Source organism: Xenopus laevis, chromosome 9_10L (assembly GCF_017654675.1).
Source record: "Xenopus laevis strain J_2021 chromosome 9_10L, Xenopus_laevis_v10.1, whole genome shotgun sequence".
In the NCBI taxonomy this organism is placed as follows: domain Eukaryota; kingdom Metazoa; phylum Chordata; class Amphibia; order Anura; family Pipidae; genus Xenopus; species Xenopus laevis.
Genome location: NC_054387.1, coordinates 46,533,563 through 46,550,711, shown reverse-complemented (window position 1 = coordinate 46,550,711; position 17,149 = coordinate 46,533,563). Strand labels below are relative to the sequence as shown.

The 17,149-nt window shown below is 41.0% G+C and overlaps 1 protein-coding gene across 1 annotated transcript; it reads left to right on the top strand.

The window, feature by feature from the left end:
- Nucleotides 1-4,551: 4,551 nt before the first annotated feature.
- LOC121397927 (fatty acid desaturase 6-like) lies at nucleotides 4,552-6,374 on the top strand. The gene is made up of 4 exons (XM_041576208.1): nucleotides 4,552-4,893; nucleotides 5,202-5,386; nucleotides 5,556-5,735; nucleotides 5,992-6,374. Exons 1-4 carry the CDS (start codon nucleotides 4,842-4,844, stop codon nucleotides 6,076-6,078), a joined length of 504 nt encoding a protein of 167 aa, XP_041432142.1. The 5' UTR covers nucleotides 4,552-4,841; the 3' UTR covers nucleotides 6,079-6,374.
- Nucleotides 6,375-17,149: the final 10,775 nt, after the last annotated feature.

Below are 17,149 nucleotides of genomic sequence, written 5' to 3'. Positions count from 1 at the left end.
TTATTGTCTCTGTGAGTCCATGCTACTCCCTCCCTTTCCTCAATGACTCCTTACACTCCACCCTTCTTACTAAGAGGCCTCCACCCTGGCTTGCCATCTAACCTTTCTTGTTTGGCGAGGGTGTTGATAACAGCGGAAGAAGAAATAAAAAATTGGGTAGCAACGGAGAAGCTTGTGGGCGATGAAACACTGAGGAGGCAGAAGGTAGATGTAGAAGATTTACAGTTTCTTATGGGACATGAATTTAGCAATGCAAGTCCTTTAGACCTCTTGATAAATGACCTTTTGTGGAATGTTTTAAAGAGTTAAGACTTTAATTTTAGCCAGTATCTGTTATTTTGGTGGCATTAGTGGTAAACCTGGGACTTTTGTGGCAGTCTGGGTCTTTGTCCCCTCTGCATTTGTCCAAAGAAGATGGATGAGGAAGTGGAGAAGATCACCTCTAAGGATATGATTGAGAAAAGGGAGGATGGAGAAGTAGAAAATGTGTCTCTAAGAAAAAGGACAGTAATAGTTAGGCACAGTTCAACCAGTAGTGACCCAACCCCACAGCTTGACATCGTAGAGGACATTCAGAAGAGAAAAAGAAAAAGAGCAGCTGGTGGGAGAAACATGGAGCAGACTGGGCCATTATTGGGCCATTATTTGAATATTTTTTATAATTGCATATCTGTGAGTCGCACCAGTCTCTCCACAATCAGCACCCCCGGAACCAACGCTAGGGGCAATACTGGAAAATCGAACAACAGCCACGGCTCAGCTCGAAGAACTCAAAATAGACATATCACTGTTGAGGCAAGATTTGCAAAATGTAAGGGAGAGAACAGCAGAGGTGGAACACAGAGTTTCATCCCTCGAAGACCAAGTAAATCCCCTACAAAACACCATAAAAGGATTGCAACAACAACTCCAAACTGCACTGGACAAATCTGATAACCTTGAAAATAGGAACCAACATAATAATGTCAGGATCATCGGTCTACCAGAGAAAGCAGAGGGACAACACCCTGAACAGTTCACGGAAACATGGCTGAAAGAGGTGTTTGGCGTCAACACTTTCTCTGAAGTGTTCATAGTGGAAAGGGCCCACAGGGTCCCCACCAGAGCACCACTACCAGGAGCTCCACCTCGGCCTTTCCTGATAAAAATCCTTAATTATAGAGACGATATCCTCAGAGCAGCCCTGCAAAAAGGCGAAATAAAATACAATAGCAACCGCATCTCCTTCTACCCAGATTTCTCAACAATGGTACAGAAACAAAGAGCAACATTCCAGGGAGTTAAAAAGCGGCGCACAGATCCAGTACAGCATGCTCTTCCCTGCCAAATTGAGAATCTTGGATGACGGTCACACCCACATCTTTGCAACTCCAGCTGAGGCTGACAACTGGCTAGACGCAAGGGGTCCGAGTAGATAGTCTCCTAGAAACAGCCCAAGATGAGAATAACTAGCCCTGGACAGATCTCGTAATAGATTACATACCTACAAAACCCACTGCTTTCCAATAAATAAGGGTGACTCAGTAACTTATGACTGTTCCCATCAAGAGTGTGGTGGGTAAGACTTGTACATATTACACTCCGCCTCCAACCTCCTTAAGTCCTAGGAACAGGAATCAGTGACATTGGCTTAGACATTTTCTAGATGGAAAACAACTATCCATACGCAGTACCACCTGACATGTATATATATAAAAATTAATCTTCATTCAGGCAGAATACTAAGCTATAGTATAACCGGGCCGGGAGGGATAATGGATATACAAGACTAACAACCAGTTACGTCCCAGGTTTAAGAGGGCTCACGCCCCCACCATTGACTGTCCTTAAAGGAAAACTATACCCCCAAAATGAACACTTAAGCAACAGATAGTTCATATCATATTAAGTGGCATATTAAAGAATCTTACCAAACTGGAATATATATTTAAGTAAATATTGCCCTTTTACATCTCTTGCCTTGAGCCACCATTTCATGATTGTCTCTGTGCTGCCTCAGAGATCACCTGACCAGAAATACTACAACTCTAACTGTAACAGGAAGAAGTGTGGAAGCAAAAGACACAACTCTGTCTGTTAATTGGCTCATGTGACCTAACATGTATGGTTTGTTGATATGTTTGTGAGTACAGTGAATCCTACGATCCCAGGGGGAGGCCCTCATTTTTTAAAATGGCAATTTTCTATTTATGATTACCCAATGGCAGATACTACTAGAAAAGTATATTATTATGAAAATGGTTTATTTACATGAAGCAGGGTTTTACATATGAGCTGTTTTATGCAATATCTTTTTATAGAGACCTACATTGTTTGGGGGGTATAGTTTTCCTTTAAGGTCTACAGTTATGGGTATTAGACCCACCCAAGTTTGGGGGGTGGGTAGGGAGGGTGTGGGGAAAATGTTAAAATGTTGTTTATGTTCCATTCAAACTAATGCTTTCTACTGCAATCTAATGTCTCTGGCTAAAACTTTACAGCAATCAATGGTGCACATATTGTTTTCACGGTTACACCCCCACCAATATGTCTATCTATAACATAATTTTGTGGAATATTAGGGGCCTTAATTCCAAATTTAAGCGCAGCCTGATGCATAATTAGCTCAAAAAGCACACACCTTCGATCCTCCTACTGCAAGATACACACTTTACGGGGCAGAAAATCCTCTCCCTTAAAAGACCCTGGGTGGGATGGTCCTATCACACTACCTTCTCCACTCATGCGCGGGGAGTATCAATTCTAATCAGGAAAAATATAACTTTTTTGCTAACCCACGTTATATCAATATGGTCGATATATAATCCTCCAGGGTACGCTGTATAACAAACCCATCTCCATTGTTATTGTGTATATGCTGCCTCCGTATAACGGAGCCACTAGACCTGATTCATACTAAAATAGCAACCTTACCACCATCCCCAATTTGTATCATGGGTGACTTCCACTCCACAATGTACCCCCTGGCAGATCACCTTCTCAAAAGCCTGGCCCAACTAAACTAGCACATTGGGCGAAAGCTTTCAATCTAATAGGTGCCTGGAGATGGAAACACCCATAGATTAAAGAATATTCTTGTCACTCAACCACACATCACACCTTCTCAAGAATAGATCTAGCTCTAGTAACTACTGATATCCTCCCCCTAATTGAGAAGGCGCAATTCCTCAGACCACTCGCCACTCCAGCTCTCCTTTTGCTGGTCCAGCCATAGGGGAATCAATCTCCACAATCTGGACCCTGTTGGGTTGAACAATGATACAGTACAGGCTGCTAACTCTGAAGGATATTCAGACTACTGGGTACAAAATCTAGACTCTGCCCCCCAGGCAAGTCTATGGGATGCAAGTTAGGTGGTAATTCAGGGTGTACTGACCAGATCTATAACACAAGCACGCTGACACACACAAGTAATAATAGAACAGGCAGAGGAAGAAGCAGAGCAAGCAGAAACCAATCACTCTGCAAACCCCAGCTTATGCAATACTACAAGTAAAATGCAATGCCCTAGAACGTCAAAATATCCTTTTAACTAAGAAAGCATTGTTATACCAATCCCAAAGAATGTTTGAGCAGGGAGACAAAAACAGAAGACTGTTGGCATATTTTTACATCACTTCCCAAAAGTTAAAGAAGATGGGTAAGAGAGAAGGTAAGAGAGAAGATGAAGTCTGCCCCAGTTGTAGGACCCATACAGCCACATGATCTGGGAATGCCCAACAATGCAAAACAAACTTTAAATAGTGTTAATAAAAAAACGCCAAAGTGTATTAACACTATTTAAAGTTTGTTTTGCACATTGGATGTTATCCTTGATAAAGATCCTAACAAGGACCGAAACGTTGGACACTAACATGTGTATCTATTAAAATAAAATTTGATTTTCACAAAGGGAAGTGCTAGTCCTGGGATGATTCATTCCTAAACGGAACTATGTGTTTAAGAAATTGACTGTGCACCCCGAAGATTGTTTGAATGGAGTGCTGACGCTTAACAATATTTATATTAGGGTTGCACCGAATCCTTCACGAAAGATTCGGCCGAATACCAAACCGAATTTGCATATGCATATGCAAATTAGGGGTGTGAAAAATGTTTTACTTCCTTGCTGTGACAAAAAGTCACGCAATTTCCTTCCCCGCCCCTAATTTGCATATGCAAATTCGGTTCGGCCGGGCAGGAGGATTCAGCCGAATCCGAATCCTGCTGAAAAAGGCATAATCCCACTGATGACAGCACTCCAAAATATATATATATATATTGTCAATAGTAAGCAGCCGCTCTCAAATCCGGACTTCTATTAGTATATGCAGGTGCAGGGTCAAATATGTTGCATATAGATTTATTGGAAAGACATCAATGTACTAAATAAGGATTTTGTTTGATTAACTACAAATTGGAGTGCAGGTCTTTCCAATAGATAGATAGACAGATAGATAGATAGATATACTTAATTTAAACTCCTTTACGACATCTTGGTGAAATTTACTTACAACCTCAGGCAGAAGCACAAGAGCGCTAAGGGGTGCCAATGTTGAAAGTGAAGGAAGAACATAACCCACTACATGATTTCTGGCTATATTAATAGCATGTCTTGGTGTGCCATTTAAAGGGTTTACCAGCATTTCTATACAATCCTTAGGAATGATCATTATTTCAATGACCATCCAGCCCTTCAATAAAAGTATAACACATGTGGGTGTCTATTGTAGGTATGCAGCTGGCTCCCAGTTCCTTGTGGTGAAGAGGGCCACGCCAAGCAACATCATGGCCACACCAATGTCATTGGCCTTGGGGACTCGAGTGTATGGAAGGTTCCCTACTTGAGTTGTACTGTGTACATGTTCTTGGCCCCGTTGACTCTGCCAGTCCTTACCTTGCTTGTAGGGCTCAGTAAGTACCAGCCTTCATATCCCTTAACATGAGTAATATTCTTTCTGTATCTGCCTGCACATTCCTGTCTGTAAAGTGTAACCCCTGTTTACTAACATCTGCTATTTGACATATATGTATAGTATTTTTTGCATGCAGTCGAACATTACCCTAAAGACTCCTGTGTATTTATATCTCCCAACTTCAACTGCTTTTAAGCCTCAAATCCTACAATCCCTTGGTTGGTAGTTGTAGTTAAACAACAGTTGGAGCGCCGTATGTTGGACATTTCTGCATATGATCCGTTTTTGTATCTTATTTCCGTATAGGATATGTGATGCAGATGCCACTTTCCCGAGCTCTGTGCAGCCTATCCTGCATCTCTCTAGGTCTGTGGGGCCATTGCTGGCTACTCGCTCAGATCTCAGGGTTGGGTCTAGGATCTGCCATCGGATGCATGTTCCTCTCCCGGTCCATGATGGCTATTCCTTTCATACATGTTAATATATTTCAGGTGAGATATATGTTTTTATTATTTTATTTGTATGAGGCAACATATAAGGCTTGAGATTGACAGGCTTGTGCAGTAAAACGGGCAACATCTGCCCCATATTTGCATAGATTCCGTCAAGATTCTTTCTCACTTTTTATGAGCTCAGTGCTCTCATTACATTATTTCACAGCACATAGGGCTTCCCATGTTCTCCCCAACTCAATGTCCTTGGCGGCTGAAAATCATGACTCGCTCTATGCTGAATTTGACTCGGAACCTGATCCTGGACTGGACATATGGACATTCGCTCATCAGCTGCCACGTGGAGCACCACCTCTTCCCAATGCTCTCGGATCACATGTGCCTGAAGGTTAGAGGACATATATAAGCATCAATGTAGAAAAGTTAATTAGATATGGACACTATACAATAAAGTCAATGACAATACCCCTTGAAAGGAGCACCTCTTTCTCATTACTCTATAATAGCTGATAGATATGAATGTATATGTATGTATATTAGACCTCTGCTACTTCTTTTGTCCTTCTAAAGTGTTTGTTCCTTTCTTTTAACTTCAGTATTTTTTATTTTATGCTCTTGTCACCTCCTCAACTCCTTTACTGCAGATGAAACCATGGTATCCAGTTTTCTGCGCACACACTATCTCCCATACCAGGAAGACACTTATATATACCGTCTACAGCTGTTTCTGAGTAACTACAATGAACTGATGGTCCAGGCTCCCCCCATTATATAGTTGGTGGAGCTTCAATAAGATGCCCACAAGGGCAGAAGAGATTTCCTGAATACTGAGTGCAATTCAGCAATGCCAGGACTAGGAAAGCAGATGAACATTACAACTTACATATTTTAGAATTGTATAGAACTTCTTTTCTAATTGTATTACCTACCAGACTGGTAGCAGATGGTTTTGGTAAATTGTATAGCTATACTGTGTAACTATGTAATAGAGAAGAATATTCATTTATTGGATGATATATTTGAGATGTTTACATGGCTAAAATCCAGTGGTGCCTAGAGTCATGCATAAGGAGACAACCCATCACAGCCTAACCATGCTCCCATTCCACCGTGCCCTGCAATTGGGCTCCTTGCTTTGCTGTTTTGGTTGGTTTCTATGCCTTTCAGTAGAAGTAAGGATTGGGCAAATAATTGATGCGCATGTTACTGCTGGTGAAAGGGAGTTAAATTAAGGGGACCGAAAAATTCGGGTGAGTTTACATGTCTGTCTGCGGAAGTCACCCTAACAACATACCCCACCGTGGTCACCTATAGTAACAGCCCAGTTACCTGTGATTTGCACCTTAATTGTTGATAGCTCCTCATCCCAGAATGAAGCCTTGCTCATGGCACTATCAGGGCTGTTGGCAAAGGCAAAACAGGGCATGGCTGGGATGTAACAGGGCATTGCCAAGACACACCTGAAATTCAAAGGCACTAGCTTGGCATCTCTTCATAGTGTTGCAGAACCTGTGTTAAAGCCAAGGGGGGTAACTTGAAGCCTCTCAACCTTGTAGCAAAAAATATTTCTTGGCACTAACTCAACAACCACAACCCACAATCCAAACCCCTTTCCACTCTCCTGTGCTTAATAAGTTTGCAGCGTGGGCATATCCCCAGGAAACATAATGTTATAAATGTTCTTTCAGCGTTTCCTCTCTCCACAACCACAGGGTCTTCTCCCCCACTTGTTATGGCACTGGTTAACTGGCAGCGAATTTGACGCACACTAAGATACCATAGGTTCCTTGTATGAGTTCTGTTAGAGTTAATCTGTTATTATACAGAGCCATCAAGCCAGAAGGATCACCTTGGATAAAAGATGGAAGAAGCAGAGCATCCATCTGTTCCGCATCACCTCCCTTAATAGAGAAGGCGGCTGCCCCCTGTGGATTAGGATTCCAGATATAAAGCGCAGCACAGATACAGTGTAAATCCCTGCCACCATTTATCTCACGTTCCTCGGAGAGTTTCACCATAGTCAGACACTTTTAAAGGGATAACACATTTTTTTATTGAGTGATTCATTTGTACTGAAGGGCACCACTTGTTATGGGCACACAACATTGATTCTATTAGTCAATAAGAAATTTCTCTTGCGTCTCTTCTTTTCCACAGCCCAAGGACATTCCTTATTTTCAAAACTCTGATATTTTACATTTCCCCTGACACATAACCACTCTGACAAGATATCCCCCTTATCTCTCTGCCTCTTAGCTGCAAAACCACCCATGTCTTATGCCTTTGACGTCAGTGGCATCCAGTCCATCCCGGACTTCAAATCAAATGCCAGAGGGGCTGCCATAACATGCCATAGAAAGTCACTATTTAGTGGGCTGATGGAGAGCTGATTGGGCCTCTCTGTACTTGGATTGCCAGGATCTATTTTAACTCCCAGTCCAGACCGGGTGGCATCTGACTCAAATAGTGGTTTTTTTTTACTTACAAAGCAGTGTTTTTTAACAGAATTCCAGCACTTTAAAGGGACACCCACTAAGTAGCATTTACTGCAAGTTGCACACAATGTACCAATTTTACCAAATCACAAGCAGGTTACGTCATGTTTTTCTTTTTCATTTGTGTCCAAATGGCATCAATTTCATCATGGGGCATTAGTAAAGCTGTTGGGGTGTGAATTTTGGCACAAGTCAAAGCTGTGAGTATTGACACAGCCAACTATAGAAACCCTGCAAGTACTGTCAGGTCCAGGCTGAAGATAAATAAAGATTTGCCTTGGGTCAGTGTGTACAATTGCACTTGATTTATCAGAGCAGGCTCAATGGATGCACTGGCATATGTCCCAAGTTAGCTGAATGTGTAGCTTAAGGGTTCACTGTGTGCAGGGAGTGCCATTCTGTTAAAATGTATTTGCACTATACAATACTCTGTAAGGAATTATACTCCCTAATGGTACATTCAGCCAGCCAACCTTATGTGATCACTGCCGGTTAGTGGGCGCTTTCCCACTAGATTTGCCGCACATCAGTTGAGGGAAGAAAAGTCTGTTCTTTGACATCGCTGATTGGCTAAATTCACTAATGGTAGCCATATTGGGGAAAAAATTTGCTTGTTTGGCAACCTCGTCAAATGAGCAGATCTTATAATGTATGGCTACTATTAGTGAATTTAGCCAATCAGCAATGAGAGTCAGATTACAAGGACCGGAATAGGGGCCGGCAGGTGTGAACCATATGAATAAACTCATCGATACATTGGGAGAATCAAACCTTCCCGATTGAAATCTGCCCAATTTCCCAAAAGATATTGGTCGGTAGGCCAGTCTGAGTGCCCTGTATACGGGAAGATAAGCTCCCGATTGGTCTAAAGGGATGGATAGCTTCAATCTGACCTTAAAACAGTGGGGGTGGGATAATTCAGTCCTCATTTCAGGTGCATATGGGGAGGGGTAGAAAAAGAAAAATATGGAAACAAGTATCCGGCAGCTGCCAGCTGGTTCTTTATGTAGCAGCTGGACAGAGGAAACATAGAAGTGATGGTGATTGCCATAACTGGAAGCCGTGTGCCATTAAATACAAGCGCTGGAGTAAATACAGATAATCACCCCCATTATTTTAAAGGAGAACCAAAGCTTAACTAGAAATGTAGGCTAGAAATGTTGTACATTATGTTTTGGGTTTCTGTACCAGCCCAAGGCAACCACAGCCCTTTAGCAGTAAAGATCTGTGTCTCCAAAGATGCCCCAGTAGCTCCTCATCTTCTTTTCTGCTGATTCACTGCACATGCTCTGTGCTGCTGTCACTTATTGAGCTTAGGGACCCACTCACAATATACAGTACACATAGAATAGAAATGTCACAATATAAGGCTGATTAGTAATTAATACAGATAATTACTACATGGCAGCACAGAAACCATCAGAATATAATATTCAGCCTTTTAGCATCAGTTTATATTACAGGCCACCCTCATTTTCTGCTTGATGATTTGTGACGACTGCTAAGCTTGGCTTCTCAAAAGCTGCTCAGAGCCCACTGAGCATGTGAGTGTCACAGACACTTTCCAAGATGGTGACCCCCTGTGACAAGTTTGAAGTCCTGGATCATTGCTGCTATTGAGAAGCTGAAACTTTAGGCTGGTGCAATAAGTTCATTATATAAAATATGGCATTTTTAGCCATAATCATTTTAGGGTTTGGTTTTCTTTTAAATATTGCTTTTATAAGGCTTCAGGAGATGCAGCAAAAGCTAATGACAGAAGGTACCAAAGCACAAGAGTCAAAATGCTCAAGTATCAGCACTAAGCATCCATCACGCTGGCAGTAAATATTACTTATGTGGACCTGACAGCAGCTTTGGAGACACTACAGGACAAGGAACTTTCTTTTGTCCAACTAAATTAACTTGATTTTTTTTAATCTGGACGATAGATTATTTAGGGCTCAACAAGATCTTGTGGCATATTTTGTGAGGCTTAAGGAGAAATTCACTAACCTCACCCACAGGCGTTTCAATACCTCCATGTGTTTTTGATAAGAAATGGATGTTAGACAACATTCCGATTCAGACAGTATGATATTCACTTTCTATATGTTCGGATTTGTGCATATAGCTGGGCCATATGATATTTTTTCTGTTTAAAGTACAGCACAAGTGTATAACCTCCCGTATGCATACTCAGAAATTAGTGGAACTTGCCATATTTTTTTCCTCAGATGTGGTGTTCACCAGACTTAGAAGCCAGAGATATTCTCCCTCCTCCTTAAAATAAAACTATGAATTGAAATACCACCAAGATAACTGACATAAAACTATGCCCTTCTACAATGTACCCATACTTTGAAATTGCTTCAAAAATCACTCTCAGAGTGTTGCAACATGGAAAAAAATGGAAGTAGTTAAGCCATGGGCTTTTTTTTATTTTTGTGGTGACGGCAGGCAACTATAATCTCTTCTCTTTATTACAAAGAGATGAAAGTAGATTCGATCAGTGTAATATAAATACTTGGTGCTTTTCACTGATTGTAAAGAGTTGGATCACTGGATTGTCTGTGCAACTGAAGCAATACAATAACTGTGCTTTACATTTTGCAGTTTACCCGTTGTTTAGTATTTCCCATACTCATTACGGGGAATATTAGACTACCTGTATCTAATCCTTTGGGGATACAAAATAAGATCTCAGATGCTGTTGAAGCTCATGTGATTGGCCCGTGATTCTGTTGCATCCAGTGGTTTCAGTATTGTACATCCTCCCAAAATAAAAAAATGCCTTTAGAATTTCCCAGGCAGCGCTTTTATTCTTGCAAAACGAACAGATGGGTCCTGGTTTGTGGATGTGGTCACATCTGTATGTGAGTACGGTTATCATTTTATTGGACACTGGTGACTTTCTCCATCTGGATCAAATTTTTATAGACATTGCATACAAGCCAGACATTTGGAGGTGAGGGACACAATGGTTCCAATTGTGAGTGTGCTGGATATAAATGTGTTTGGCACGTGATGCGATCCCTTTTACTGACCACTAGGTGTCACCAGTGGGAAGGCTATTTAAAGGAAGGGAAGGGATACTGTCATGGGGAAAGTGTTTTTTTCAAAATGCATCAGTTAATAGTGCTGCTCCAGCAGAACTCTGCACTGAAATCTTTTTCTCAAAAGAGCAAACTTATATTTTTATATTTAATTTTGAAATCTGACATGGGGCTAGACATATTGTCAGTTTCCCAGCTGCCCCCAGTCATGTGACTTGTGCTCTGATAAACTTCTTTACTGCTGTACTGCAAAATTAAATGATATCAACCATAACTTGCCTCCAGGCCAGGAGTTAGAAAATAAGCACCTGCTTTGAGACAATTTAGATCAACATCTGAGGGGTTGGTGAGCAACATGTTGCTCACAAGCCACTGGTTGGGGATCATTGCGCTATTGGGAGGATTGAGTATTTTCAGGTTGAAGTCTGTCCATACCACCCAACTGTCCCTTTTTCAGAGGGACAGTCCCTCTTTTGACAGCTCAACCTGCAGTCCCTCATTTGTACTGGAAAGTCCCTATTTTCTCTACACTGAACAGCCATAAAAAGAAACAAAGTTTCTCACTTAATTGGCTTTTAGCAGAGAGCCCAGAACAGCTAACAGGTGCAAATAAGATACTTTGTAACAATTTTGAGACACAAAAAAAACAGTTTTTAGATGAGGAGAAATATTTTCAAACTTTCATAGCCTGACAAATTTTGTAAAATGAACATGGTAATTAGGGGGTGTGGCCACAGAAAGGGCGTGGTCAAAACATTTCGCTGTTCTATGTGCGAAAAAAAATTTTGTCCCTCTTTTTACTTCCAAAATGTTGGAAGGTATGGTCTGTCTCATGTTCGAAGAAGTCAATGTAATGAAGTACAGGTGGTATCAGGCAGAGAAAAAGCAATGTGCAACATTACCCTTAGACAACCTTTTCCCATGTCAAACTGTCTTGCCAGAGCCCAAATGTATACTTTAACAATTTTATAATCCGCGAGTAACAGAATATAAGGGTTATTATGTCCCCTTCTCTGTATATCTTATGCTCCGGGTATTGTTCACCTGCACCAACCCCCCCCCCCCCCCGCAGATTCCATTGCTCTCCTACCATAAATTGCCAGTTCCCCCGATGATGATGATGGTACCTAAATTTTTTACTCAGTTAAGTTTATAAGCAGACAAGGAAATAACAAACTATTGTCACAACAGCAGAGTAAATAGTGTCTAGTCTCAATTCCAACGTTAGCCTTCAGTTCCCATATATCATCTTTATTCATTTTCCAAAATCCAGTTGCCAGATTTTCCTACATTGTTTAGAGGTATTATTGCACTTAGCTATTTATTGTTCAACGTTACACACATCACAGATTTTTCCCAATCAGAGTACTGAGGGGGGATATGTGATTTCCAGTGCTGGGCTGTTATTCTGCGGCCTGAAACAGTTTTTGTGTCAATTGGGTTGGCGGGTCCATGCCCAGTTAATACCATCTGGGAGCAAGCGTGAGCTTGAATCCCATGAGGTTGGTAATATGGTCATGAATAGTGGACCAATATACTTGCAGTTCTGGACAGGGCCAGAATGTGTTTTTACATCTCAAGCAGGTTACTGGGATCTCTGGATTGAGTTTGTGTAAAATAGTTCTGGTATAATAAGGTAGATAGTGGAGATTTGGGTCTGTAACACTTGAGACCATTGGTCATCTGTTATTATGTCTATTGGATCCCAACTTTCAGCTGGATTTTCTGAAGTGGGGAGTCCTGTACCTCTTTGTAAATGAGAGATATTGTGTGTCTTCCACTCTCTGTTTGAAAAATCTCCAGTACAGGAGAGGTAGTAACCTGCAGGTGGTTGATCTTGATTAGTCTGTATAGGGTAGCTCGGATTTTATATGTGAGCCATTGTAAATTAGGTATGGCATATAATTCTTTCAGAGTGATAAACTGTACTATGTCCTGTTCTGTGCATATCAGGCCCATTGTCAACACTCCAGCTTGGAGCCGTTCTTTTGGAGAGGACAGTTTTGTTGAGAGGGGCCCATTTGCTGTGGTGCCACAGAGGTGTTTGCAGGTCTATTGTTGAAGTTTGGGTCAGCTAAGTGGCCCATCTTAGAATTAAATTTTAGGAAGACACAATGGGGTTGTTTCTTATTTTTAGCTTACTCTGGTTTGTGGCCAGGATATCATAAAATGGGGGGAGCTCATGTGTAGAATGGGTTGCCACAACTAATACAAAGCATCCCTGGGTAATCACTCCAAATTCTCATTTTATTTTCCAGAATTCTTTCCATCTGATCACTGGCGTAAGGCCTAAGGGGTGCAGAACACATGGCCCCAGTAGAGGGCTGTATCACTGAGCATGTGTGTACACTAGTAATGTGCAGGCTGACCCAAAACCCATTTGCACAGGTTTAGGTTGGTACTTGGCCAACCATTGCTGTTTAGGGTTGGGTGTGGGTCAGTCAGGCACTCCTCTTCTGCTCTTGGTACCAGAGGTGCACACAGAGGTAGCACCCAGAGTGAGATGATGCAGTTACAGGTCAGTTGGGGGTCCTACAATGGGAACATTTTGCGAGTTAGGGTCAAGTGTAGGTTAAGGTTTTGTGGGTCGGGTGAGGGTTGAGGTTTTTTCTGACATGCACAGGGTAAAAGGGTTGGCTTTGACTTTTATCACAAGTGCAGAGGGCTCCAAAATGCTTATTTTTCTGCGGGGCCTGGACCAGTCAGTTACACCCCTACGAAGCTAAAAATGTAATTCACCCAGAGCCAGAACTAGGGGTAGGCAAAAAAGGCACAGCCAAGAGGAGCAGGATGGTTATAATAAAATATAACAATTAAACAATTGCTGCTGGAATGCTGTTATTAAAATTGTGATCAATGTGACTCATTTAGGCCACAGTGTTCCCTCTTAAGCCATACACAATCACCACCCTGCAAACCATCCTATGGGCTAAACCATCATTTTAACAAACGATTCATCCAGCAATGGTTAACGATATGAGAGGAGAATTTTGTTGTATCTTTGTCACGTTTGCAGCAAGATCTAACATATATTAACTGATGGCTATCTGTTGCTTTGTTTACTTTCTAATTTAGCCCAGCCATGCAAAATAAAGCCATGCAAAATGAACGTTTAACAGTGATAATCTGATTGTCCCATCCACTTATCCATTTCATAACATTTTTGTTTACACTTGTCTGATCAATTGTTGGGACAATGTTGCCAGAATGATCATTTAAACAGAACATTCTGTCACAGTGACACAGATCCTATCTGATCCACATTGTAAGCAGCAGTCCTGTCCTGCTTTATGGCTGAGATTCTAGCTATCTTTATAACAGAGCATTCTGTCACAGTGACACAGGTCCTATCTGATTCCCATTGTAAGCAGCAGTCCTGTCCTGCTTTATGGCTGAAATTCTAGCTATCTTTATAACAGAGCATTCTGTCACAGTGACACAGATCCTATCGGATACCCATTGTAAGCAGCAGTCCTGTCCTGCTTTATGGCTGATATTCTATCTATCTTTATAACAGAGCGTTCTGTCACAGTGACACAAATCATATCTGATCCCCATTATAACCAGCAGTCCTGCCCTGCTTTATGGCTGAGATTCTAGCCATCTATATAATCGTAAGATAGTATATTGATAACAATGTATAGTAATCTTCATGATTCGGATAGATATTATTACCTTGCCTGTCAATGTAGTCTATCTTTGATACAAAATAAGAATAATTTACTATTATCTGACCACAAACTAGCTGAGGATTAGGAATGGGCGAATTTGACCCGTTTTGTTCCGCCAAAAATTCGACACCGGCGAACTGACGCCGACGCCCATTAAAGTCTAAAGGGCGTCAAAAAAATGTTGTCACATGGCGAAGTCTATGGGTGTCATTTTTGTAGCAAAACAAGGCAAAAAAAATCGCCCATCCCTACTGAGGATTTGTGTGAATTACGGAACTTCGTTCATTGATCTCAATTGACTCTATTTCTCAAAAATTTTGGAATGATTATGGGTCAGGCCCACATCCACTATTAGGAGTTTCTTTAAAATGGTCTGAGTATTTACTTCTGATTTGATAAAGTCATTAGGTAATTATAATAAACTAATCTTAGCAGAACACTGGAAGTTACAACATTTCAAGCTAGTCCACTTAGGTTATGGGAAAAAATGTTCTAAAGATACTTTTACCAGTCCTGAAATGTAATGAGAATAATGTTTCTCTTTTCCACAGTTTATGGTCCTGCCCGAAAGTTAAAATATTTTGGAAGGAGGTTACTAATTTTTTGAACAATAGATTGAGAATTATGATACAATTTTCTCTGTGTTATGCTCTATTAAATATAGAGAGAGATGTTTTTTTCTTTACCTTCCAAGCTGAAACTTATATCCCATGAAAAAAAGACACTGACTAGTTTATTTTTGGCTTCTGCCAAGAAAGCTTTATTAAATTTTTGGTTACAAACGGAGTGTCCCTCATTGTCGGATACCATTTTTTTATTGAATCAACTTTGTTGGCAGGAAGTTTAAATTAGATGGGAGGAGCTCTATAGAATCCTTTAAACTTATATGGTCTCCTTACTTGGAGTCCTGTGTTTTTAATACTAAAGATCAAATTTCTAGGTTTCTCCAAATCTATTTAGGATGGTAACAGTACATTCTGATTTTCCTGAAACAATTGGTTTTTTCTTTCTTTCTTTTCTTTTTATTTGTCTTTACATCCACTGATTCAGTTACATTTTTTTTTTCTGTATTTATCAATTAATGTTATTAATGTTTGAAAAGGACATGCTGTTGTATTTATTGCAGCACATTCTCTAAGTCTGCTTGATATATGCTGTCATATTGATTTCTCTTGTTTGTGTGAAAAGCAAATAAATATTTTAAAATCAAGAACAATGTATAGAGTCGGCCACTCCGGTGCCGGCAGGGTATATGAAATAGTTACTATGTTAATAATATTCCAAAATTCCCTTCCTTGTCGCTTCTGCCTCTAATATGATGCTAAAAATACCAGGGTTTGTTCTCCTCTCTTCACTCTCTGACAAGTTGCCCTTGAGACTCTCCTTTGGAGTTGCGCACACACGTATGACTGCTAGCGGCTGCAGGAGCTACAGGGAATTTCATACCAATGAATCTACTTCTCCCCAACGGATTCACAGGAGGCAACACCATTAAAAACCTGGGGCCTGGGAGCAGCTGAGATCAGTTACTTGTGGCCTAGGGTGGCCACTGTTCATATACTAGGGATGTGCGTGTTACAGGGGTTCTGTGGGGACAGGCTTAGTGAGGTTGGGCACAAAACTATGAAGAAGGGACTCTAATCTAGTTTCCCTTTAAGCGATTCATACATCAAGCCTACCTAATTATTTAGCAGTAGCAGCTTAGAGGTATCCGATCTGTTTAGACTCTTGAAACAATGTAGCACAAGCCAGCTAATTAAAGGCGTTGTGCACCTTAAAATGAACTTTTAGTATGATGTAGAAACTGACAATTTGGAATTGTTTTTTTTTATTATTTGTGGTTTTTGAGTTATTTAGCTATTTATTCAGCAGCTCTCCAGTTTGCAATTTCAGCCACCTGGTTGCTAGGGTCCAAATTACCCTTGCAACCATACACTGATTTGAATTAGAGACTGGAATATGAATAGGAGAGGTCCTGAATAGAAAGATCAGTAATAAAAATTAGCATTGACTTGATTCTTGCAGCGGGTCGGGTACACGCCGGTTACCCGGAAAAAAAAAGCAGGTACACTGCGGAATAAGGGTAGTATTTTCAGGTGCGGGTATAGATTTAGGTCGCGGGTCTCATCTAAATTTCTTATCTTATGTTATATTGTCTATATTTAAGTCCTTTTAAAAATTTTACAAAACTTGTTTCTGTGCCGTCCACTTTTTAAGATACCACTTCCGGTTTACAGCAACATCACTTCCTGTTTGATGGTGGTCAGCAGGTTGTGGATAAGGCAGTTTCGGGTCTGGGGCAGGTAGTGGATCATAGCGGGAATATACGTGGATTGTGGTTGCAGTCACAAGAAGGCTGTTTCTTCGGATAAGTATGAGACGAGTCTGCATACTTCTTCTTTATGAGAGCGCATGCAGGAGCGTGTGTTGTCCTGATAGGGTTGCCACCTTTGCTGATGGCTAAACCCAAACACAGGGGTGCGGAGCAGATAACATTGGGGGTGGGGCAGTGATGTAGGAACAGGCATGATGACATCAGAGGTGGCACAATGATGTAATTGGCTGGATTTCTATTCAGTTTTCACAATGTTTTAAAGTGTT

Excerpts from the sequence above, each read along its gene's own strand:
- LOC121397927 (XM_041576208.1), top strand. The coding sequence starts at position 4,842 with ATGTTCTTGGCCCCGTTGACTCTGCCAGTCCTTACCTTGCTTGTAGGG. Across the intron at positions 4,894-5,201 it reads TACCTTGCTTGTAGGGCTCA|GATATGTGATGCAGATGCCA; the intron begins GTAAGTACCAGC and ends ATTTCCGTATAG. Across the intron at positions 5,387-5,555 it reads TACATGTTAATATATTTCAG|CACATAGGGCTTCCCATGTT; the intron begins GTGAGATATATG and ends ATTATTTCACAG.